Source organism: Stegodyphus dumicola, chromosome 1 (genome assembly GCF_044657685.1).
Source record: "Stegodyphus dumicola isolate Sdum_Otavi_A_Nest chromosome 1, ASM4465768v1".
NCBI classification, from domain to species: Eukaryota; Metazoa; Arthropoda; class Arachnida; order Araneae; family Eresidae; genus Stegodyphus; species Stegodyphus dumicola.
In genome coordinates, this window is record NC_140768.1 from 94,694,011 (window position 1) to 94,720,198 (window position 26,188).

General features: G+C 30.7%; 1 protein-coding gene across 2 annotated transcripts in view; it reads left to right on the forward strand.

The window, feature by feature from the left end:
• LOC118193548 (kinesin heavy chain-like) overlaps positions 1 to 26,188 on the forward strand; it is a 204,472-nt gene that overhangs the window by 111,343 nt on the left and 66,941 nt on the right. For both annotated transcript variants that reach the window (XM_085817867.1, XM_085817870.1), the window contains exons 4-10: positions 5,460 to 5,564; positions 11,917 to 11,965; positions 12,060 to 12,115; positions 19,213 to 19,300; positions 19,836 to 19,960; positions 22,934 to 23,038; positions 24,622 to 24,770. In XM_085817867.1, coding sequence (XP_085673993.1) covers positions 5,460 to 5,564; positions 11,917 to 11,965; positions 12,060 to 12,115; positions 19,213 to 19,300; positions 19,836 to 19,960; positions 22,934 to 23,038; positions 24,622 to 24,770 — 677 coding nt within the window. The remainder of the gene's footprint in view (positions 1 to 5,459; positions 5,565 to 11,916; positions 11,966 to 12,059; positions 12,116 to 19,212; positions 19,301 to 19,835; positions 19,961 to 22,933; positions 23,039 to 24,621; positions 24,771 to 26,188) is intronic.

Genomic DNA, 26,188 nt, shown 5'->3' on the forward strand with positions numbered 1-26,188 from the left:
TATTAGCGCTGAAATATTCCGAGTTTAATCGTAGCTGCACAAAAATGGCAAGTAAACACAGTGCGAGATAATTCGTAGTTGCCGTTCTAGAAAAGAACGCAATCTACGAGTTACTCGTAGTTGGCAGTCAACGTGTTAATTAATGAACAATAAATCTGATTCAACTAACATTACGAATAGTTATTTAATAAAAGGAATAAAGTGCTTAGACTTAAAATTATGGGAATAGTAAAATAGTTAAATTAAAATAGATGACTATGTAAATTCGAGGTAGGTTAATAGGTTCTTATGGCAAAGGATCTGAAGGATACCAGAGTAAAATAAATTCAAACCATGTTTATCAATCCAAAATCAATTTGCCCAGAATGACTACTATTTTCATTTTCACATTTTGCGTTGATTCAATATAAGCTTTGTTTCACTTTTCAAATTCTTGCCACCAAATATTATCGCCCTGTATAATATTTAAAGAAATTAAATAATGAAGAATCTGCATAAATATATGTTTCTCACAGTGTGATAAAACAATGGTACCTAAGGCCATCAAATTTTGAATAACGTAATCCTCCTATGAATATGGGCATCTGGAAGCCTAAATTTGAAATTTGTTCTATTATCAATTTAATTTTGTAAAACTTTTATCAGATTTATGATTAACAAACTCAGGAATTTCAAAGCAAGCAATGGCAACATTGTACAGAAAAAAACATTTTAATCTCCAGCGTGTGAGACTGTGTATCAGAAATTCTAAAAATACCATCATTTTAAAATTATTTTGCGATATTGCTCTAGAACTGAAATTTATGGTTTAAGTGTGAAGAACATGATATTTAATAAATAAAGGTAACAAACAAAATGGTAAAAAACATGCCTTTGGGCGTAATTAAAACACTGAAACCTTTCAAATTTCATTTCATTACTTTTATATGTTTTTTTTTTTTTAATTTGTTTTATTGAATATGGTAGATTCTGCAAGGACTATACATCTCAGAGGTGGCTTCATGGTAGATTTCCGAAAGAGAAACTGGAACACTTGGGCAAAACAAACATGCAACCACCCTGATTGCCAAGATATGAATCCAGAGTGGCAAATCATACAAAATTTTAAATTTCACATGAGCCGTAAACACAGAGAAAGAAACATTGTATGATTTTTATATTACAGCACACATATAAATTTGCTAATTTCATGGATAGTTTTTTTAATATAAAAAATGTATAGATTTAAAAATTACCATTAAAATAGACTCAGATAAATTATCCATATTGCTACAACTGGCCATAGCAGCAAAAGAGTCGTCTAAAAATTCAAGCCGTACATAATGTTCCCACTTTGGAACAAATCCAGTGGATCCTGTTCCACTTTTAAACACCTTCGCCTTTTTTCTTTCCTTCCTAAAATATGTCCTGAGGTTCTGAAATTTTGTCATCACAGTCTCTGTAAAATGGAACAATTTTATTATATGTAGTATTATTCATTCTAACAGATTTTGTAGAAAGGGATTTATAATCTGTGGCAATATAAGGAGTGGATCTGAAGATCAATCTATGTTAACACTTCGGAAATTTAAAGGTTTTTATTCTTTGCTACATCTTTTTGGGTGATCCATTGCTTAGTAAAACATGCTCCTTTGCAATATAGATTATACTCATATGCATAAATAAATCATTTTCATACGAGTGTAGAAGTACCAAAACAGATATTAAGTGTATGGAATTAATTGCGTCACGCGCTATTCCAATAAGTAAATTTTTAAATTCACCTGGTAAGTTAACGCGGTGAATACCATCAATCACGATAATGTTTACAAATATAATTCAGCGAAAATTTGGCATTCGTTTTGGCGACAAAGCCGCCTGTATTTTACAAATGTTTGCCCAGATATCGCGAATGTAAAATACATACTTTTCTTTACATAATTATGCTTATAACATGAAAAACATCAAATGATATATTTATATATACATAGTAAATGTTTATATTTAATTAACAGCACAAAGTGCAATAATAAACTTACCGGGCGTAAACGTGTGTCCATATTCAGGCCATTTTTCTGCGAGATGCTGGGATATTGTGATATATGCATTCCGCTTCAGAAGTTTTTTCGTGTAACAGAGATCTGTAATATCCCATAAACACCACCTTTGCCTCACTTCTTCAATAAGTTCAGCTTCGATTTCTGTACACCACTTGCTACCATTGCAGTCCGCCATCTTGAATGTTGTTTTGGTTGATGATGATGATGAGGGATTCGAAGCTAATGGCTGATTGGTTAAAAACGAACAACCTGCACCTTTTTCCGAATGGAAGCAAAAAAATCGCGCGTCTTTTGCTCAGTAGTAAACCAGGCAGAAAAGTTGTCCTTCCGAAACAAACCGCCGTGTGATATGGGCTTAAGGGATCAGATCAGAACCATTCACTCATAGAAGTGAATCAGTTCTTTTTAACAATTCACCACTCACTAACAATGACCTTGATGAATGTGCTGGGAACAGGCGTGGATCAAGAGCAGCAGTGTGCAGAGATGGGGGGAAAAGCAGAAAGAATTGAACAAGGAGTAGGATCGCTGGAATCAACTCAACTAAACCGCTCACTTCCTGGAGTGATTTCTTTCAACTGTACTTTTGAGATTCCCTTTATTACATTGTTTTATTACTATAATTGATATTTTGTTGCTACTACAAAGCACAGAGTAAAAATAAATTTTTAGATTGGAGGCAGAGCCAGAACAGGATATTGTCTGCTGACAATACCAGCATTTTCCTCTTTTTTTTTTAAATCTAATTTGACGAAATCACTCGAGGTTCTTCTATTTGATAGGGTCCATATTTTGTTCTGCAACTTTGAAAAAGTACATTAGATAGAAAAATTTATTTTTATGAATACATGTTAATTCTAAAGAAGATTAAAGAGAAATTCTGAGCTCTTGATTACTAGATGTTAGTAGAAAACGTATATGATTAAAAATATAATTTATTATTTTACATAAATATTACAGTAATATTGTATAAAAAAAGTAATACGTAAACATAGCTATACTATGACACACTATTGAAAGAATCAAAATGAAACTAACAGGAACAGCTCCGAGGAAGCAAAAAGAGCAAATAATCAAAAATCTGCTGAAGCCAGATTTGCAGCAAGAGCAATGAAAACAGCGAATAATGAAGACTCCATCAAAATCAGATCCACAACTAGAGCCGGAGCAATAAAAAGAGCTGATAATCACTACTCCAAAGGACCTGGAAGTGCATCTAGTGCCGAAGCACTGATAGCTGGGAATTCAAAAAACTAGTTCCTATAATCTACATACTTTAAAAAGATCTTCGCACTGCCAGATGGGGGAAAAAACTTCATCCATTTACAAACAGGATTGGTCAGTTTTGCTGAGATGTGTCGTCTTATTTAATTTTTTGCCTTTTAAATACTAGATGAAACACAAGCAAACCAAAAGCTCACATACATACATGCATAACACACATAGACACATTAAAAAATAGGTCGGAGATATTTCTGGTAAATAATAAAGGAAAGAATGTTTTTACGTTAAGAGGAATCAAATTTTTTGGCAAGCTTTCCAACAACAGCTCTCTGTGAACTGTTAAATAACTGAGGTTCTGTTTTCACCAGAGCCCTGATCATTCATTCAGTAAAGTGATTCGATTCTTTGACTTGGTTCCGAAGCAGATCATCCATCTCTACTGTGAATAACTTGATTCTAATCAAGCCAATGAGAAAAGTGCTTATCCGAAGAGTAACTTAGGAAGGTAAAATTCTAAAACAATTGTTTTACTCCAGCACCAGGTAGTATTTATACATTGATTGCTGTCTGATGTGTGGTTTTCTTAAATGATATTAGACAAAAAGAACCCAAGTCCATCTGACACATATAACATCCATCTATCCTATTTTATAAATAAGTCAATCCAAATCGAGTGTACATGTCTGTAGTTGAAATCCATATTCAACTGAAGTAAAACAACATTTCTGAAATTAATTATATTTATTTTCCCTGGACTCTAATGTGGGCTCTGTATCAAGTTTATGGACCTCTGTAACAGCATAATTATAACAGATTTGCAGATACTTCTAAAATGATTTCACAATGCTGATTATAACAGCTTTTTGAAATGCATACTTCTGCATTGGCTGTCAATTACAACTTTAACCATTCAACATTCCTATCACTGCTGCATTCAGGAGTCATAGGAAGTTATAGTTTGCTGCTGAGCTGAGCGTTGGTAATGTCATGCATCATAATATTCAACTTGCGCTCAAATCGTGATGAATGAGCTGATCACAAAAGAGTTTTTTTTTAAATTTTTTTCTGTGTGTATATGAATACGAATCAGTTTCTGTTTAGACATACTGTGCTTTACCATAATCCGATTAATTGAGCCAATAGACTAGACACATCAGCATCTTAATCTTTGAATATTCTGTGTTTACATCTGTGACATCATGTTGTGCAATTTCATTAACTTGCAACTTATGATCCTTGTATTGAGTTGTGTGGTAGAAGATACCATAAAGCATGAAATAAATGTAAATTTTGCTCATACTACTAGAAATTCGTAACCATTTTCACTAACAGTGATTGTTCAATTTTTTTATTTCTTTCAGGAATAATTCTGAAATTCAAAATACTTTAATGACCTTCTTGGCCACCCACTACCTTGTACAAGTATATTATTTCATTGAAATTTAAAGAACAACCATATCTGCAACGTATCAAAAAAATTTTTAAGAACTTCATATATACTTAATTTGTTAATATTTTATTAGGCATTCATGATGTAAAATATTTTAAATGTTTAAATAAGTACATACTGCAAAATATCTAAAAGTAAAAAATATCTGTATGTAAATCTAATTTGAAAACTAACAAGAAGCAAATTAGTGTTCAATATTATATCACAAAAGATAAAAGACATAAACCTCGACTTCCAGAAAAGTCATGAAGGAATAAATTTATGAGGTAGTACAGGTATTTTATTAATGACAACTCCAATAAGTATCCTGGTTTTAAATTTTAAATGACTATAAGTCTTTATTGCATATTAGATTGTTCATCATACTCCCTTTAAATAATCATTTTTATCATATAAAATAGTAATCAGTAGAAATGCCAACACTTAAAAAGGAATCTGTAAGCAAATAGCAATACTGAAAATAAAGCAAGTGTTATAAAGGTGACTGATAGATAAAATTTAATAGAACTTTAGTTAATTTAAATTTGCAGCAATTAGTGAAATAACATTTATATCAGCATGCAATCTTTCATATTTTATGCCATAATTTAAATTGCTCAAAAATTTTTCCAACGTATATGTAGATTAAAAATTATTAAAAATCTGTATCTTTAGTTAATGCAAGTTGTTTTAAGTAATTTTAGATTTCTATTTTATTATTTTATGTCTCATAAATCACAAAGTCACTGTATATTTGTTTTTTGCAGGGTGTTCTTGGTGACCCTGTACATCAAGGTATTATTCCTAGAATTGTCAATGACATATTTAATCACATATATTCAATGGATGAAAACATTGAGTTCCATATTAAAGTAAGTGGAATATATATTTTCTTTATATGTATACAAACTCACAGCATATTAAACTGCCAGCAATATGACACTTTTTCTGTTTTTAAGAAGGGAATAAAGAGGAAAGATGCACTATTCTACATTGAAATTCCTTAACTTGGACACAGTGTAAGCAGGTGAAATTTTGCATATGTTTGGACTGTGACTATCTACATAAGTGTTAGCTAAATGTAATTTAGAGAGATGATGATTAATAAAATAGAAATGCCTAAATACTATTAATTTTTGGAATGACAGACACAGAGACATTATTGTCGCAAATCATTGTATCTGTAAATAATCATCCAAGGATTTAGGGATGTAGTGATGACTATACCAAACAAGTGCTTTGACATGACTGATATATTTAAGAATATATAATCTCCTGTGTTCATACCTGGTAGTTGCTTGTGCAAGACAGAACTGACTATTTCAGCAGATGTTAAATATTATGGAGATATTCCTGTTTGTTTCTTTAAATGCCACTACTCTCTGAACTTTATGAAATAAAGCTTATATGCTTTTTATCACTTGACTAATCTTCCAGTGACCTCTTTTCAACCTTGAGAGTGCCCACAGAGGTAGAGAGAGTGAAATGAGTGGCATTGTGTCATCTTCAATGATGTCACATTTATGCTTAGGCATCAGTGATGATCATGTCTAAGCAAGTTGATGCTAGTAAAAAACTAACCTGCTCCTTGCTGCGCAATGAAACAAAATTAAAGTTAATTGTCTAGTCTCCCAGTTCACATGTATGCAGCCTAGAAATATATTTTGTAATATCTTTAAATGAGTATATATGAGGCATGTGTTAAAAGTAAGTACCATTTAGAAATAAAAAAATTTTCTTGCTAATTTTATTTACATAATTTCCACCAATTTTAAGGCTCTTATACCGTACAACCAGGTTTGAATCCCGTCTTCATGGGGGGTCTCCCGCCAGATTTGATATCCAGTGCGACATGATCATTTTGACATTGTCATCGTCACTGTGGTGAAGAGTACCCAGATGCTTCTTCAAATGCAGGAAGGAATAGGTGGTAGTCACTGGGTGCTTATCGGAACTGTAGGAAGGGTAATCATATTGTTCTCGGTGAAATGATACATTGAGATCTTGAGTTTGTTTAGCCACATATGGGCAGGCTTAGTCATGGATCAGAACAATCCTCCTACTTAGCATGCCACAGCTTTTGTTTTGGATTGCATGGCACAATTTGTTTAATGTCTCACAGTACATCATAGAGTTTATTGTGTCGCTACAATGGGAAGAATACACAAGTAACACCCCCCTCCTGTCCCAGAACACAATACACATGATTTTTCTGATTGAAACTGTTTGCTGGAACTTTAATCTCTTGGGTTATGATGAATGCCACCATTCCATTGATTGCTGCTTCAATTCTGGTGTAGCATTTTATCGCCTGTGGCAGTTTGGCATAATCATCACCTTCCTCTCTGTACCTCCGAAAGAACGTAAAAGTACAGCCTAAACGTTTGGTAAGTGTTTGTTCTGTTTTATTAATTCATCAACTTTCTGCACCAAAACTTCAGTAATGACAGATGGTTGCTTACTTCATTTGTCATCATGAACATATTCATGCAACCATTTTTAAAAGCTCTAATCCATTACCTTACCTTTCCATACCTTGCAATGCTCTACTTCACTAATCTGACGATGAATTTCAGCTGCTATTATATCTTTAGCACTAAGAAAATGAATCACCCACCATATTTAACAGTCAGTGGGATTCTCAATCGGCAGAGCCATTGTGAATACTAAAAAACAAACGTTAACGTGGCCAAAAGTTCTCGTAATGATGCCTGTGGCTTGCCAACAGGTGTAGGTAAACAGCGTACAGGCACGCAATGATCACCGGAATTTCAAAGTGGTACATACTGTAAAAACATTCCTCATATATGTGTGCACCTTGAAGTATGTCCAAGAAATTAAAGAAGTATAGTGAAAGAAAAGGATTCTGGTACAAAGTATCTGGAGCACTTTGGTGTATTAATCAAGAAAATACCTCATTCATATGGCAGTTTAGGATTTTGAAGCCAAACCCTTATCCAATTAGAAGGTTAAAAGAATATCAGAAGCACTTAATTATTACCCTTGTCATTTTCTCTCTGATTGGAATTTCAATTCACTACGACAGCATAAACATGTTCCCAAATATAGCATTTAAAGTGCATTGTGTACAATTGTTTTATACAGGGTTCATACTGTCTGTAATTTTGGCCAAAATTGGCAAAATGTCCTTAATTTTTCTAATCTCACATTTCTGTCTGTTTCTTTATGACTGGCATTTTGAGTCCGAATTAACATTTTCGAGGAATTTTTTTGCGATGCATTGACAAATATGTATTTGATATGTTAACGTTTGAATTCTTTCCTACTTAATATTAATGGTGAATACTTGAGTTTTTAGGCACTAGGGTTCTGTCTCAATTGAATTCTTTATTATTCAGTGCTAAATTTGGCAACTTATCAACATTTTGGCAATTTCAAGATCAATTTGTGAGCAGAATTCTTTATTTGGAGATTTGCAAATTTTTGACTTTTTTTTTCAAACATAAACATTGATAAATATGATAAAAATAATGATTGCTTCAAAAGAATAAAGTAAAGTTAAATTTAATTTTAAATAATTCTCTTGAGCTATTGATGCAAGGAATGAAATTTGAATTTAACAAACATTAATTATTCAGAATCAAAATATTTCCAAGTCACCAAAATGGAAAGTAATGTCACTTTAAAATATGGCAAAAGAAAATTAAAATGTTTTATTTTAATGTTATTTCTTAAATATAATTTTAATACATTATCATTATTTTTATTTAACCCTCTGGATTCTTATCCCGCGATTTCCACGGGCAACTCAAATGTAGCAAAATCTGCTCATCCCGCGAGCATGTGTTTTTCTTCCTTTATTGATGAGCGCATCCCGTTTTTTCCCCATTTGACCACTGAAATAAATTATATACAGTATTAGACGCTTAGTTTACGTTTTGGACAACAAATATTGTTAGTTGTCCGCTAAATTGGGGCGTTTGAAGGCACGTGGTATTACCGCTCAAACACGACATTTTGCCGCTTTTTTCTTACAGAAATGGCCGCTCGAAAACATTCAGCGATTATCTTGATTATTTAATTAAATTATTCAATTATTAATTAGATTTTTGATTAGATTAATAAGTAAATTGATTATTAATTAGATTTACTGAATCTCGTGCAAAAACTGTGAAGTTGGACTTTGCCTTGAACCCCGTTTTGAACTCTATCATACTAAACTGCATTTTTAATGTATTTTTTCCTCAGTGCTTTATATTTTCTTGAATTTTATAACTCTACCTTTTATATTATGCAATAAATAGAAATTAACTGTAATTCGACTGAAATTTATTTTAAAAAAATGTTTTTTGATGATAACATTTAAAAATTGGTATTTCTGGCAACTTAGTTTCTCATGATAAAAATCTATATAAAAAATATTTTCTAGAAAGAAAAAATGCATTTTTCAATTCTTCAATATATAGAGATTTAAAATTTGCAAAAAAAAAAAGAAAAGAAAAAAAAATACACAATTTTTGAAGCGATTTCGGTCCACAAATTGAGCAGTCAGACGATTAATAAACATTCTCTATTCGTAAAAAGAAAATATGAAAATAATGATAATATATTAAAATTATATTTAAGAAATAACATTAAAATAAAACATTTTAATTATGTCTTGCCATAGTTTAAAGTGACATTACTTTCCATTTTGGTGACTTGGAAATATTTTGATTCTGAATAATAAACAAGCTAATAAATGGCTATAAGGTGCAATTACCAAATTGCTTCTTATAGGGGGAGGAAAGGAATGCTACTGTAATTATTTAAAAATTAATTTGTCTTCTTTTATATTTTTCTCATATCATTTTTTCAGAATGTTTAAAGATGTATCAGTTTTCTCCTAAGAATTCCATTTCTCTTTTCTGAAATCCCCTCCCCCCAATCTGACTTTTTGCTATTACAGAGTTAGTAGGGATAATTCTTCTTTCGATAGACTTGCATCTCAGAAGGATTTATAGACCTACAGTTTCCAGAAAAATGTGACAAAATAAAAAGCATCGTAATGGTATTAACTTGTAATGTACATTTTGTGGGAAATTTATAATGAATTTCTTATCTGTTGTAGAATTTTTGGAAGAAAAGTGAAAATTATTTGAATTTTCTCCTTGTGATCCCAGAAGTTTTTCTCTTAACATGTTTATCTTCTCTGTCTCAGTGCACCATACTTACTTCAGTGTCTGCTCCAAATTATAAAAATTTGTTGCTTGGTGCTTTATAAAATTCTAAAAATTCTGCCATACTGGCTCTGATGTCCGTCCTGACCTTTTATTAGTTCATATTTATTCTCATTAATCATATTAAAGAAATAAAATAAGCAGTTTTTTGTATACATTGTAAATATAAGCAGTTCTTCAGAATAACAAAAATCTATAATTAAATCTGAAAATTCTAAAATGAAGAGGAAATTCATTGAAAAAGAAATTGATGCTATAAAGAGAGAAAATCATTCTTCAGAGGTACATCTTATTCACTATCATCTATTGAACCTATATCGTTTCCAAGGCAACAATCAATGAATTTATATAAAAAACAATCAATGAATTTGTAAGCAACCTGTCTGAATCATGTTCTAAACAAAAGTCATAAACTCAGTCTCAGGATAAGATTCTCTTAATATTAGTATTTTAATTGAATTTTTCCTTAACTTTTTTCCATGTTTATTAATTGTTGAAACATTAATGGATTAGATGAAACGTAGACTGTTTGGTGTATTCATTGATTTGTTTGTTGAAGAAAATAAAAGAACACTAATATCATTTTAGAATCATTATCATAACTGCTCTAAAATGTTCTTAATATTTTTTACTGGATGTTTTACTGGATGATTTTAATTGTAACCATGTAAATGTGTTTTGACTAAGGGTATCTAAATATATAATTTAATTATTTGTTACTAACTACTCACCCTGAGATGTTTTCTCTACATGTTTAAGGTGAGTTACCTCCTTACCTTAATCCTTATTGTGGGTTCAAAGTAGAACACAAAAATGTAAAAATTAACATAATCTGTCACCTCTGGTGCTTCAGAAGTTTATTGGAACTTTATATTAAGTACTGTATAATAACAGGATTACAACTGTAGCAAATGTGCACAAAGCTACAACGCTAACTGGGCCGGACAAAGTGTAGCTAACTTTCAACACTTATCAACCATACCAACGTCAGGCATTCACATTTGTTCTGATCAGCTGTCGCTAAGCAACCAGCTGCAGTGGCAACAGCCAAACTTCTGTGAGAAATCATGCTGAATTTTATTTTACTTCATAATTTAACTTATGCCACTTGGCATAAAATTTGCATATGCCTCTGGAATGCGATGAGTTTAAGTATGAAAGAAATAATCGGTATAAGGCTAACGATTAGTAAATTTAAATAAAAAGCCTGTAATATTTTTTAACATATATGCGACTATTTTAAGTTTAAAAGGTAAAGGTTTTCAGAAATTTTATAATTTAATGCTAATTACTTGAAAAAAACTTATAAAGTTAATTTTATGAAGTTCTGGTAAATGCTTTAGTTTAATCAGTTCCTATTTGTTTGATAGGTCCTTAATTTTTTTTCATTGATGGTCCGTAAAAGTACTTAATTTCCACGTGAAGTCTATATAAACACTGTTATATGTTAGATGATTATTTGGTAATGCTTTCATTTAATATTTGGTATGCTATGCTTTCATACTATTTTAAACCATTATTATTAGGTCTGCATTACCATCTCTTATATTTTTTAAATCTAGAATGTTTCCTTTATTATTAAGGGGTTAAAATTTTTATTCCCAACAAAGAAAGTATTGTGATTTACCTTGGGGGCAATCATTCATTTTATATGTAAGAACCCCCCTTTTTTTACAAGTGTCTGTACTCCCTAATTAACTGTCAAAAGTTACTCATTTCTCCAATTTTGTTCTTTTTCCACCCTGTATGTATATTATTTTTCAGCATAATTACTTCAAAATCTTCCACAGAAAGTATTGCAATTTAAATTCAATGTGATAAATAATTGAAATGTAAATTTAGATGTTTTGAAAATGTTTAAATCAAAATTGAGTTACAGTGAGTGTTTCTTGAATATGTTTATTATGTGTGATGTTTAATTTAAGTGCTCCTTTCTGGTGTGCTATCATTAAATTGTTGTGAACACATATTTTTTCTTTGTTTTTTTATTAACCATTGAAAGTTAGTAATTAATAAGTGAAAATATATACTTTTATTTTTTTAGGTATCCTATTTTGAAATTTATTTGGATAAAATCAGGGATCTACTAGATGGTATTGTATAAGATAAATGATTAAGAATTTTTAGAATTATATTATCTATTTCATGGTGTTCTTTGCTGACTATTAAATACATTTTCTTTAATAGTTTCCAAAACAAATTTGTCTGTGCATGAAGACAAAAACAGAGTACCTTATGTTAAGGTAAAATGCATATATTTTTCTTATATTAATAGTTATTAAGTGTATTATTTATGTTACTGAAATGTAAATGTCTGTTAAGATGTTTATAAATTCACATCAGTTGGCTATACTGTATAGAGCTGTGTTTAAAAAGTTATGTAATTTATTGAGACACTCGGATAATTTTAATGTTTCATGCCTGTTTGTTCTTAATGAAATTATTTTATTCTTTAATAACAAATTATCATTTAGTTATTTAATAATGTATTTTTTCATGCTAAGCATTTTAATTTCTGTTTTACAATTGCTAAGTTGATCTTTTATGCACATAATGTAGAATTCAAATAAGAAGTCTATATAAAATAAGTAGATTTCCTTTGTAAGAAATCAGGGATTTTTAAAATTTGTTAAATAAAATTACTAAATCTGGGATTTTTTAAAAAAGTAAAGCTCATAGGGTATACACTAAGTTTATTCTAGATATAAAATTCCCCTAAATTTTTGAACCCAGATTCCTAAATCTAATTACCAAAAGTGCATTTTTAAAACTTTATCTAATTTAATTAGTTTTATTCTCCTTGAAGATTAAAATAAAATTTTCTAAATGACCAATGTCTTTGGTATAAATTACTTTTGTGCCTCCTCTCATGTAGAAGGCAGAAATTTACACTTGGTTTTCTAGTTGATATAGCTGATAAAGTCTGGTGCTAGTTATGTTAATTGATTAGCTGGTAAAATCAGCCAGTTTTGTTGTGTACATACAAATTCACAATAAGCTGAATGTACACAGAACCATTGATAGCTTGGTAAATTTCCCCCCCCCCCTAAAAAAAGCACTTTTATAGTTCTTGAACTTTCCACAAAAGTATTCATACAGCTCTTCTGAGTATAGCAGAGCACAATCAGTAGTTACCCCTTCAAACTACTAATAACATCAGGCACAAAGCAATGCAAAACTCATCCAAAAAGTGTAGCTTGCACAATTTCTCAATACTCTGACGTCAGCTCTGAACTAAACATTGAGAACAGATGCTCTTCCAACTTATGTAATTTTCACTCGACATGGTTTAAGAAATGGAAGATGCTAAAAATCTCTAGTACTTTCCATTTCTTGAAATTACTGGAAGGCATCTAAGGGTCCAATAAATACAGTTAGTTTCCTTTAGGCAGGGTTTGTACAGTCCTTAAAAGTCCTTAATTTTTTCAAAAATGATTTTTGGTCCTTAAAAGTCCTTAATTTTGGCCAAAATGAATAAACGGTCCTTAATTTTGCTCATTTGACATTTCTTATCATTTCTAATGATTGCCATTCTAAGTGTGAATTACGATTTCTCATGAATATGGTATTAAAATTACACGGCTCTTAACCAATCTGTTGGCGGATTTGCGTTGTAAACGATAAAAAAAAAAAAAAAAAAAATTAGCTACCCGAACGAAAGTATCGGTGTCTGATTGCCTATTCACCCAATCTTTCGAAGCGTGTTATTCATAAATTTAGGCAGATTGTGACGAAAGCGTGAAGCCGGAAGTTCTTTAAGAGGCGAAAGTGATGATGAAGGTGCTCGAGAAGAAAAGGGGGGGATTCTGAAAATATTTGCCAAAATTAGAGCAATCCAAACCTGGAAGGCCACAACCCTTCCGACGCCAATAGGAACGAGATGCCTGGAAAGAACATTTTCAATAAACTGTGGCTTCATCAAGCTGACTACAAAGACTGAATATTGATGGATGGCAATCCTTAAATGTGGTCTTTGTCTGAAACAAATTGAAATTTCTAGAATGGGAGAGTCAGCAGTGAAAATTCACATGTAAATTAAGTTTCGTTTTATCATTTCAATTTGTTTTTACACGGTTTTGCTTAGCTTAATTTCTGTGTTTGTTTCAATTAAGCCATAAATTAATTTTTTATCACCTTCTACAGAGTTTATTCTCTTTTGCACATACTATGTGTATGGGATATCAGGATTATGAGTTTATTTCTGCAGAGGGTCTGTTATCGATTTGGTCTGTTGGCTCCATTTCGATTTTAGGTCGCCAAGAGCAAATTCGGTAACTCTAGCCGAGAAAAAGTGAAGTTCGGAAATACGTTTTGAAGCTTCAATAGACAATTAAGTATTTGGTTTAAACCTATGTTGTTGATAGTAATGCATAATTTTTGCTAATGGCGATACAATTATTAGTTGAAAATAACTAATTAAAAATTTTTAAATATTTTTAAAGCTGAAAACAACTAATTGAAACTAATTTTCCTGAATTAACTAGATGCAAAATTAACTTTCATGAATTACTAAAGTTATTGGGTAGAAGTTTAACTGAAAATATACATTCCGTATTATAGTATATATATATATATTTATACAGTACAAAGTCCAAGGTCTGGACTCGTCGGGACTTCGGCGATCCCAGATTTGAGATTTTTCCGGATATTAGATCATTTTAAATCTACTAAGATGGCACGTAGAAATTATAAAATTGAAAATATGAAATTGTGATTTATGAAATAATGAAGCATTTATGATTTAAAGGGTATCAAAGTTTACAAAAGAAAAGAGCTTAATATTTATATGTTTACTTTATTAAACATTTCTTTCAATGTGAGTTGTTTGATTTGTTTTCTCTGCTAATACTTTAGACTAATACTATAGACATATAATTTCTTGTTCAGTTATTAAGTTCCATTGTTCAAGTCCTGAAATTGCTGTGTTGAGAATTCCGAATAACTTGTCAATCAAAATTTTTTCTCGTTCAGTAACTCTCTGTTACTTCACTATCGGTAGCTGTATTTTCTGGATTTAGAACCATACTACAGATTTCGCCCTCCATTAATTCATTGATGATTGGGCATTGTCATCGCAATGAAAAACTTCTGTTTAACTTCGCTAAATTCTGCCACCTGGTGCGGCCATGAGAGCTCTGGCGCTGGTTCTGGCTTTATGTGAATAACAAATCAGTTATTCTTAATTCAAATAGCATTAAATATAATCGTTTGTCCTATGAGTATCAATAACAAAATCCATTTTTAGCATAAGGAAAGAAATTTCTGCTAAATCTCCCCTTGTCAACATTTTAGCGCATTAAACTTAAATCTGTAATCGGATAATACTCTGTTATTTGGCGTCACTGCATGATTCATCACTCAAGTTGTCATCCGTTGATAAACATGCGGTGATGAAAGCAAAATACAATAAATAATGATTCGCGATTTCGGCATCAAGGATATAAAATATTAGTTGGTGTAAAATTAACAAATGTTTCGGTTTGAGATTATGCCAAGCAGATACGCAGCTATGGAGTCAAGTTACTAATCACACAAATTTATGCTAAAATAATTATTTCTTCAATAATGAGATATTTTATTTAGCGCCAAACTGAGATTAAGAATCAGGATTTCCGGCATGTTTTTTTATGAGGAGGAAAAAAATCTAATGCGCGTGCGTAAAGCATACCCCTTCCCTTCAAAAAAGCCGTAAAAAATTGGTTGGTGGTGGCTTTGAGGTCCGGATTTTAGATTATTCCAGATATTGGATGTCCGGATCTCGGACTTTGTACTGTATATATATATATATATATATATATATATATACATCTTTCAAAATATAACTTACCAGTATGGATTCACTCTTATAAAATAATTCTACTTTAATTAAACTTAGGAGATAATATAATCAATTAATCAATATTGTTGAGGAAATAAATTATATATATATATAGTAAAAAATGTATATTTTCGCTATTAAAGTATTCTTATCTTGTTACATGAACAGGCCTCTGTGGAAAGGGGCTTCTCTGTAAATAAAGCAATTGAAATTGAAAATTTAAGTGACTCATCATACATTTTTCAATGCACAGTATTTGATTGCATAAAATTTTCTGGATGTGTTCTTAATATTGAAATTAATAAAGAAATGAGATCAGCAGCAGCTTCTGCAAGAAGTGGAGTTCGTTATTTAGAAGTTCAGTATTTAGAAGAACAAAAAAATCTTTAACTAAATCTGAAAATTCAAAAAGAAAAGAAATATTATTGAGGAAGAAATTGATTATATATGAAGCAGAAGAAAAAAATTCTTCAAAGGGACATTAAAGATATTAATGAAGAAGTAGATGCTTTAGCAGATGAAGCTGAGACCAGCAGGAACATTGATTTGTTTATCAAAGCAAATGAACTTAGAAGAATAGTTAAAGAAAAGGAAATAGACATAAATAAATTAGATGTTAAAATAGCTGAAAAGATTTCAGATTTAAAAAATGCACAAATGTTTTGTATCTTTTATTGTACATTTTATTATTCTAGTATCTCTGAAAAAACCAAGGAAATAAATTGTATGTTTACAAATCAGTCATTTTAATCTGCAAAATATTCTTACATTGTGATTATAATAGTAGTTGACTGTGTTTAAATAAATATCAAATAAGTTAAATAATAATCATGTATATGTCTAAAATAGTGACTGTTATTAGTGTAAAATACACTTATACATGTTTTTCAAGAAATTATGTTCCTAATTTAATGTTATCTACTTCATAACTTGTAGGGAGTTAGATGGTAAGTATTAAATTGAATTTAATAATAGTGCATAATACACACTTCTGTTAGTTTCTTAAAGTGAAATTACAAGCATGAAGTTGGTTGTATGGATAATTGCTTTATTCTATTCATTTTTTATTTGTTTGCTGATAGGTCCTTAATTTTTTCTTTGATGGTCCTTAAAAGTCCTTAATTTTCATGTAAGGAAATGTGTACGAACCCTGTTTAGGGATAAAATACAATTATTCTATTACAGTACCAGTTTCAGTTGTACAAGGACAAGACCAAAATTTTACCAGATAGTCATCAGATATGGCGACTTTTGTTTATTTCATGCCAAATTTGGTGGAAAAAATTAGTTGCCAAAGCCATCAACATCTTCGCGATATCTCCTCAATTTAACAAGATAGCCATTTACCTCATTATTAAATAGACCTTCTCCCTGCAATCTTATTTTTTTGGCAGAGTTTGTCCTCTTCAGATTTTTCATGTTGCATTATGCAGAAGATACTACAACTTCACATATAATTTCACTAAAAGTATTTACAAATGTACAAAATTTAAAAAATATATATTTGTTATAATCAGTAGTATGGTCTTCATTAAGCTGCTGATTACTAAATCCCACAACCAAAGAAGTTGCTTCAGTTAAGATTATATTTACTGGATCAAGGAAGCTTTGTGTATCTTTGATATAAATTACTAAACTTTTTCATTGAGAGTTAAACTATATATATATATAATGCTGTAGTCCCCACGTATAAATGCTGTAGTCCCCACGTAATTTGATAAAGTTAAATATCATTTAACTTCTATCAAGTTGCAGTGCTTTTCAATTTATTATTTGACCTTTATTTTATTATTTCAGTTTTTATTTGCCTTCATTTTGTTATTTCAATTTAAAATTTATTATGTGTTAGTATTATTTTCTGTTGTGCAGATAAAAGTTCATCAGTCAACTAAATATATAATATTTCATTACTAATGCTGAAATAATTCAAATTTGTTTTCACAGTGAAAATTTAGTTTGTGGAATATTCTTTTTTGGTGGTAAATATGTAAGTGAAGTTTCATTATACCAGGTGACTGTAAATTAATTTTTTAATGGATACTTTCACTGAAACACGTATTTAAAAATCAGTATATAAATATGTAATATTATATTAATTGTACAAAAAAAATTAAGTAACTTTCAACATAAGCATGCCTTATAAGATACAAAATAATCTGATAATACTTACTTTCAAGCCTGACAGTGGTTCCTTCATTTGCTTACATGTGTTGTCTCAGTATCTTGAACTGCTGTTTTGTAAATTAAATTTTGATGCACTAAGGGGGAAGGAGAGAGACTAAGAACAGTAATTTTAGGGGCTATAAGGCTCATTCTGCATCAGTATAGGAGTTTTGATTTTTATTGCAGTCATGAAGAGCAAATTGGAAAAGTTAACTTCATGCTAGAATGCAACATTTGGTGGACATCCAGGTAGACTTTTGGACTATCTTGAACATGCTAGCTTATGAAATAAAAGCTCAGACTCTGACATTGTGTTGACTTTTGGAGTATGCTTGAATGTACTTACTTATGACATAAAGGTTTTGTGTTTCTCAGATTTGTGTTTCTGATATTATATATGTTGAATGCTCTTCTCACATGAAATAAGTGTCTTTGAAAAAACAAAGATGCTGAAAAAAAAAATATCATTGTTCTCATCACTTTATTGGAAAACTTCACAAGCAAACTGTTCAGATTTTTGATGATCTGACTTCAGTTCTTGAATAATTTTGAATTTATAAATATACAGTTTGAAGCATTTTCCTGTCACCTTGTAAGTTGCCCCCCCCTTTTTTGACCTAATGAAAGAAGATATTTGATGTGCCTCAGCAGACTGCTGAGAAACAAAGATAATTTGTCTTTCTACTCTAATGAACTAATCCTTTGCCAAAAACATTTGTCTTCAGTGGTTTAATTATCTTCACATCAGATAGAGTTCTTTCAATTATGCATTCTAAATGTCTGCTGCACATTAACCATAAATTTTGTTTTCACAAGCTGTACAATACAATTATCATTTTTCTTAACTGAAACCATTTTGATAGACATTTGAACAAAAATTTTGATAATGATGAAAGCATCCTAAGAACATATCTGCACAGAAATTTTAAGTTCCCAAATTTACCTGTTTTAAAAATTCTTCTACAGTTCCATCAGCATCAGTAAAATATTATAATTTTCTGAAATCAGGGGAGTCATATAAGAATAACTTATATTTTATCTACTGTGTTATCCTAATCAATACATAAACTTTGCAAATTGTATAAAAAGGCATGCCTGCTCTGAAAAAGCCATATAAATGAGATCTTATATGAATCTGTAGTAAAGCAAAAAGCAAACTTGAGGCTTAAAATCTGTTTCAATTTTCAATTAGTATCTTTATTTTTATAAATGTTTTTGCTGCTCTCATATGAGAAAAATAGGAAAGAAGGAAGTTCATTGGTGTGACTAATACAGTGAATGCTCTGTTTTGTTTTTCAAAATGGTTTGTAGTCCATTTATGTTTTTCTATCGTTTGTATTAATGTGCTGTTTTTTGCAGGGAGCAACAGAAAGATTTGTTACTAGCCCAGAAGAAGTAATGGAAGTTATAGATGAAGGCAAAGCAAATAGGCATATAGCTGTTACAAGTATGTTGTAGTTTAGAAGTTTAGAACTTAAGTCTTTTTCCTTTCCTCCTATGAAATAAAATTTAATAAGTAGGTAAATTAAAAATTATTTTTTAGGAATAGCAGTGCAATTTGTAATTATTTTTAAATTTATAATTCTTACATTCAGTAAAAAGCTTCCTCTCTACCCCCTTTTTTAATAAACTAATAATAAATTATTGCATAAGAATTTTTTAAAATTTAAACATCTTTTCAAACACAAATTATCTGATGAAAAATTTATGTTTTATGTGATTGTGTTACATTAAAATTGGAGCTGCCCTACCTCATATTATTTCTTTTTCCTTTCTTCACTTTATCTTTTTGAAAGGTAGTACTGGCTTGTATTTAAGTTTTGCAGATTTACATCAAGTTCAATTATTGTAATCAGTCATTCTAATGTTGTGATATTTCATGGTATCTATCATTTATTATGTTTCTCCATATAGTATATCAAAATGTAATTTTTTACAAGAATGGTTCAATAGTATGTAATAATTTACTTCTTCCTGTACAGATATGAATGAACACAGTTCTCGAAGCCACAGTGTCTTTCTCATAAATGTGAAGCAAGAAAATTTAGAAAACCAAAAGAAACTTAGTGGAAAATTGTACTTAGTAGATTTAGCTGGTAGTGAAAAGGTATATATTTAAATTCTTGTAATTATTCCATTGTACTTAGTTTAAAACTTTATGTTGTATTAATAGTTTGAAAATTTTTTAAATATTGATGCAGAAACATATTTATGTAACATTGAAATCAAATTTATATTAGATATATCAAAGTAGATATGCAGAATATCCATTTATTTTAACTGATTTGTATTAAATAGTGAGTGGTTTGCAAAAACTGACATGTATCTAAGTGCAGGTAGCTCTCCTACAGCATGACATCCCGTAACACAGTTTTGCTATAACATGATTCATAAATTGCGAGCACCCTCCTACAACACGGTTTTGCTCTGATACAATAAAAAAATTCTCTTCAGGGTGTCATTGTTCGACAAACTTCCCTTTCACTCGATGACCTTCCCTCCTTCGCCCTAGTCTGTTATCTGAAAATTAACAAAGATCACACCCTAAGGTAAAGATTTCAAGAAAGTAGTAGTTTCACATTGAAATGGCATTTGAAGGGGGTGGAAATAACTTTCCTATTTCGTGCCAGATTCCTGTTTCATAAGTCCTGCAAGTTGTCTTCCAAGATCTGGTTCCCGTAAGAACATCAATTCCCAGAAAGACGAGCCACATGGTGGTGACCGACCATTAAATTTTCAACCATAACAAGGGAAAATAGTTTCCTTTCATGACCATCAAAGTATAGCATAATAGAAACAATACCAGTCACAAAAGACCATAGTCACTTGATAACAATGAAGGAACCTCACTATCGCAGATGAACGACATGAGGTCACAATAAGAGCTTCAAAATGCACAGCCTGAATGTTCGGCTTCCTCATCTACGTGACCTGACAACAAGTGTTTCATGCCGCTGGTCGTCGGTCTGCATGAAGCGACGGGGTGTTAAAAGAATAACTTTTTTGCATTTAAGACATTAAGTGTCAGTTCAAAAACATGTCCGATAAAGATAAAAAAAAACATTGCTTAAGAGGAAATTTATTTCTTTAGAAGTAAGGATACAAATCTTGTATCGTCTTTTAAAAGGAGAAAAGGCATCTCACATTGGAAAAAGTCTTAATTTGAATGAAGCAACGGTCCTGACTATTAAGAAAAATGAAAAAGACATAAGAAGTGCAGTTGCTGCAGGATTTTCAACATCCGCAAAACGTGCAGCTCGCCCCTGGGCGCCAATAATTGAGAAGATGGAAAAGGCACTTGGCATTTGGATTGATGAAAGTTGTCAAAAAGAATTCTGTTGGATGGTAATATCATTAAACAAAAAGCACTAAAAATTTACATGCACCATAAAGAACATGGAGAACCCTCTGTCAACCAGAGCAATGACCAACCAGAGATTTGTCAATCAGAGCAATGACATATATAAAACATTCTCGGTTGATTATACTGAGCAATGACGACAAAGAAATTAATTAAATTTGCATTAAATTAAAATGATATTTTTTGTTTTGTATTGTAGGTTGGTTCGAAAATTTCAAAAAGCATTTTGCCATTCATAGCATAAGAATTCAAGGAGAATCTGCACCGGCTGATTATGAAGCTGCTAGGATGTTTCCTGAAAAAATTCAAAATATTATAGAAGAGCAAGGATACACAGCAGATCAAGTTTTCTATGAAGATGAAACTGGGCTATGAAGGAAAAAAATGCACAATGGAACCTTTATATCGGAAAAAGAAAAAAGTGCACTTGAATTTAAAGTGTCTAAAGATTGTGTAACAATACTTTTGTGCAGTAACGTGTCAGGGGACTTTAAATTGTTTTGTGCCAGACATTGAACGTTATTTAAGGCAGGAAAATTTGAGCCTCAAAGCTCTATTACTATTAGATAATGTTCCATGTCACCCACAAGATTTGAGTCATTCCAACGTCAAAATACTGTTCCTACCTCCTAACACTACTTCATTACTCCAACTATTTGTTTAGGGTATTATTTATACCTTTAAAATGTATTACATAAGGAGAGCATTACAGTGGATTTTAGACGTAACTGATTCAAAATCAATTAATGTAATAGAAGCGTGGAAGAAATTTTCAATCAAGCACTGTATCAACTTCATATCGTTGTCACTGAAAGAACTGAAAACATCAAGGTTACATGCATGTTGGAAGAAGATATAGCCCTCTTCAGTTGAAATAGAAAACATGCGTAAATTGTCAAAAAATGAAATTGTGGCATATTAGAACTTTCTGGATATGATATGGTTATTGAGGACATCAAGATTTATTAGTGGAAGAAGAATTTGACGAAGCAGATTTGATGGACATATAATCTGAAGCTGTAATTCAAATCAGTTCTGAAAATGCTAGCATTGATGAAGATTGTGCAGTTAATAATTTAACAATTAAAAAATTTTAAAAAAAGGCCTAAGCTTAGCTGAAAATCTCGAGTCATTTTTCTTGAATGTAGACCCTTCCGCCGAATGAAGCTGAAAATTCAAAAGGGAGCTGCAAAACTGTCTAGCTCCGTATCAAGAAATTTACAACGATCTGGTAAGAACTAGTAAGCAAAGGAAAATTACAGATTTTTTAAAGAAGGAAGAAGGTGCCAGAACTTTAAATGAAGAAAAAAATTCTGAAAATGACAGCAATCTCATTCCACCGAAAAAACATTCTCGCTTGATTATACTGAGCCATGACTACAAAGAAATTAATTAAATTAAAGTTGCATTAAATTAAAATTATATTTTTGTTTTGTATTGTCCATACATTTATATTTTTAATAAAAATTAAAGTTATTTATGTAGCATAAAAAAATGCTTTTTTTAATGAGTATTTGGAACGTAACCCCTCTTTTTGTATTGGCTCTGGGTCTTGTACAATATGGTTTTACACAACACGGCATTTTCTAGGAACTTATTTACTGTGTTATACGAGGGTTACCTGTATATCTAGTTTTTCTCAGAAGTTTCTTTTTTTCCTCCTTTATATATATCATCTTTTTTAAAAGCTCTTGTGTAGTAATACTTTATCTCTTTAAGGTTAGCAAAACTGGAGCAGAAGGTATGGTCCTAGATGAAGCAAAAAATATTAATAAATCTTTATCTGCACTAGGAAATGTGATATCAGCCCTTGCTGATGGCAATGTAAGTAAAAGATTTACAATTAAAATATTCTTTGTGTACTTAATTTTGATACTGTGTACAATTCGTAGCCTTTTTGAGACAGCATGACTTTAAGATGTTCCCTTGGGACACAGGGGAGTTGAAAGGAATCATCCACAGGACAGGGGTTTTGTGTCACCAAGCCCAGCTTTAGGAAAAAAGTCGCAAAAAAAAAAAAAAAAAAGTTTGAGTCCTAATGTCATAATTTTTGATACTTTTTTAGATTATTACTACCATGTAAATGAAAATTAACATTTAGTAATCTTTTTGCTTTATTGTACATGAAAATATATGAAAAAACGGTTACTTTGAAAAATAGTTTTCTAAAGCAATATTCAAAATATTCCAAAGTTTTAGTTGACAAAATAAAATAAACTCTATAGTTAATAAAAAAAGTACAAGAAAGACTATTTCCAAGAAGTAACGAAATCTTTTACCGAAAGTGGAAGGCTCAGTCTCTGGTAAAATGACCGTATCAGGATCACTACAAATATTGCTCTCTTAACTCTTTAGAAAATGAATCATCACTCTCATTTATGTTGCCAGTTGACTCATTTATCATACTAATATATCCTTCCTCTGATAAATAATGTTTAGTCAACATAATAAATTGAAGTCAAGTCTTTTGAAAATAAAAAAGGAAGTACGCGAAATATAAGCAATAAAAGTAATGCAAGGCATAACAGAACCCCACATAGTAATCCTAAAAAGACTACCTAGTAACAAAAAAAAAAAAAATGAATGAAAAAAAGGATTCAATGGGATGTCAGAAATGCAATTGTTTATATCACATGGTGAGTTAAAGAACCAAATTGTGTTCATTTACATTATGCTTCTCATCCTTCCTCGCAACAGCTGATATCAAAGTTAGGCAGAACATGATCAGATTGGTCAAAGGATCCTAAAACTATGTTCATTTCAAAAGTAATGGACACATAATACCATCTAATGGTCTTGAAATAATGGTTCACCTTAATATGCATATACGCAAGCACATTCTCCACTGATGCATGAGTGGGGCACCTGGCTGTGAGAGATGTTCAGAGGCAATGCGTATGTGGGATGCCTGGAATGTATATATGGGAATGCATATCTGAAAAGGATTAAGAAATTGAATAATTTCCTAACTGGAGTATTTATAAAGCATATGCCTTTCTCTTCTGCAATCAAGTATATATTTGTGAAACTATTTTTACCCAATTTGTAACACTGTGAAACATTATTCACAGATGATGCAGATTTGTTTGAAAACAGATCTGTGGGTTAAATATTTTACATTGTATGGTATTGAATTATTTGTGTATATTTTTTGTTCCATTTTTATGTCTCCACTTAGTATGCTATCTGTTGATTTTAATGATGTTAAAGTGTATAAATGCATGTTTATACATACATATTTTCAATAGTAAAGTTGGTAATATATGACAGGTTAACTTTTTTGTATGGTATGGTTTTTTGTTCCTGAATAAGCACTGTATGATAGCATATCAATTTTGTTGTCTTTTATCTAAGCTACAATTTATAATATTTGTTTTTAATAATTTATTTTTTATTATTTTCTTTAGAAAAGTCATATACCTTATCGAGATAGCAAACTGACACGTATATTGCAAGAAAGTTTAGGTGGTAATTCTCGCACAACAATTATCATTTGTTGTTCTCCTGCTTCCTATAACGAATCAGAAACAAAATCTACTTTGGAATTTGGAAGAAGGTATGTGTTGAAGTCATTTTTGAATGAAAAGCATAAATACTTATAAGAAGCATTAACCTGTCTTGCTAAAATTTTTTAAATTATATGCAGTGATTTTCAAATGAAATATTTGTATGCAAAGAGAAGCAGCTCATGTATTTTTTTTTTCCCTCAGGGAAGGGGGGTACTTAGTTACACACTGCTTTTTTTTTTTTTTTTTTTACATTTATATTTTGCTTTTTTAAAATGCCTGTCTTCTCAGTTTGCTTCTCCCCCTCTTTTTATGAAATCATTATGAAGGTTACATTCTATTGAAAGTATTGGAGTTTTATTTAAAGTTGAATTATATAAGATAAAGATAGGAAATGAAAACGAAAATTAGTATGAAGTCTGAATATAGCTAGTAATGTTTTGTAAACCAATTGGATAAGCATACATTCCACTGATGTGTTGCTGTGGGCTTAGATAAATGTAATCATAATGTATTTTCTGTTGACTGCCTAAAACCAGATGAATTCTATCTGCTTATATATTTTTCAGCCTTCTTTAAGGAGAAGCATAAAGAGTTGTGAATTTTCTTATTTTAGAAATTTCTTAAAATAATTCATAATATTCTAGTGAATATTCATATAAAGTTTAACTTTATCCAGTTTCCAGTTTAAACCTTACTAATTTCTTTTTAAAGAGCCATTTTATTTTAAGAGTGCTACTTATGAATAGAAACAGACTTTGATAGCCTTTTCAAATGAAGTGAGCGTTTTTCTTTAAAATCTGTACAGCTGCCCATAATATTTGTTAAATTCTTTTTGCAAACTTCAAATTGTTTAATTGCTGGTTGTTAAACTTAAGAATATGGTGCATGCACATGGGAGCATTTAAAATCCAGTCAGACAGAAATGTCCTGGAGAGGCTGTTGGTAAGGGAAGAGAAGTATGAGATCCTTGACTTCCATGCCTTGGTGTTTTAGATCAAAATTGGAATATAGCTGGACAAAAGTAGTATTAATTAGCTATATGTTGCTGAAAGATTTAGCGAATGACAAGTGATGCTTTCTCCTTGTTGACTACAAATGAATATCATTGACCTGATCTGCTTATAAGGGAAAGTACCATATATTTAAGAATGTGATCTACATTATTGTTTATAAAGCATATTTTTGTTTTTAGAATGAACATGAAATAAATAAAAGAATGAAGGATGAAAGAATTCTTCTTAAAATGATTTCTTAAATTTTATGTAGTTTTCTTCTTAATTACATTTTAGATTTCTTTGCATCATAGTATTTGCTTTTCAATTATTTAAGAATGTGAAGTTTACAGTATGGTTTATAAAGCATATTTTTGTTTCTAAAATGAATTAATGTCAAATAAATAAAAGGATAAATGATGGGGGGGGACTCTTTAAAATGATTTCTTAAATTTTAGGTAGTTTTTTTGCAA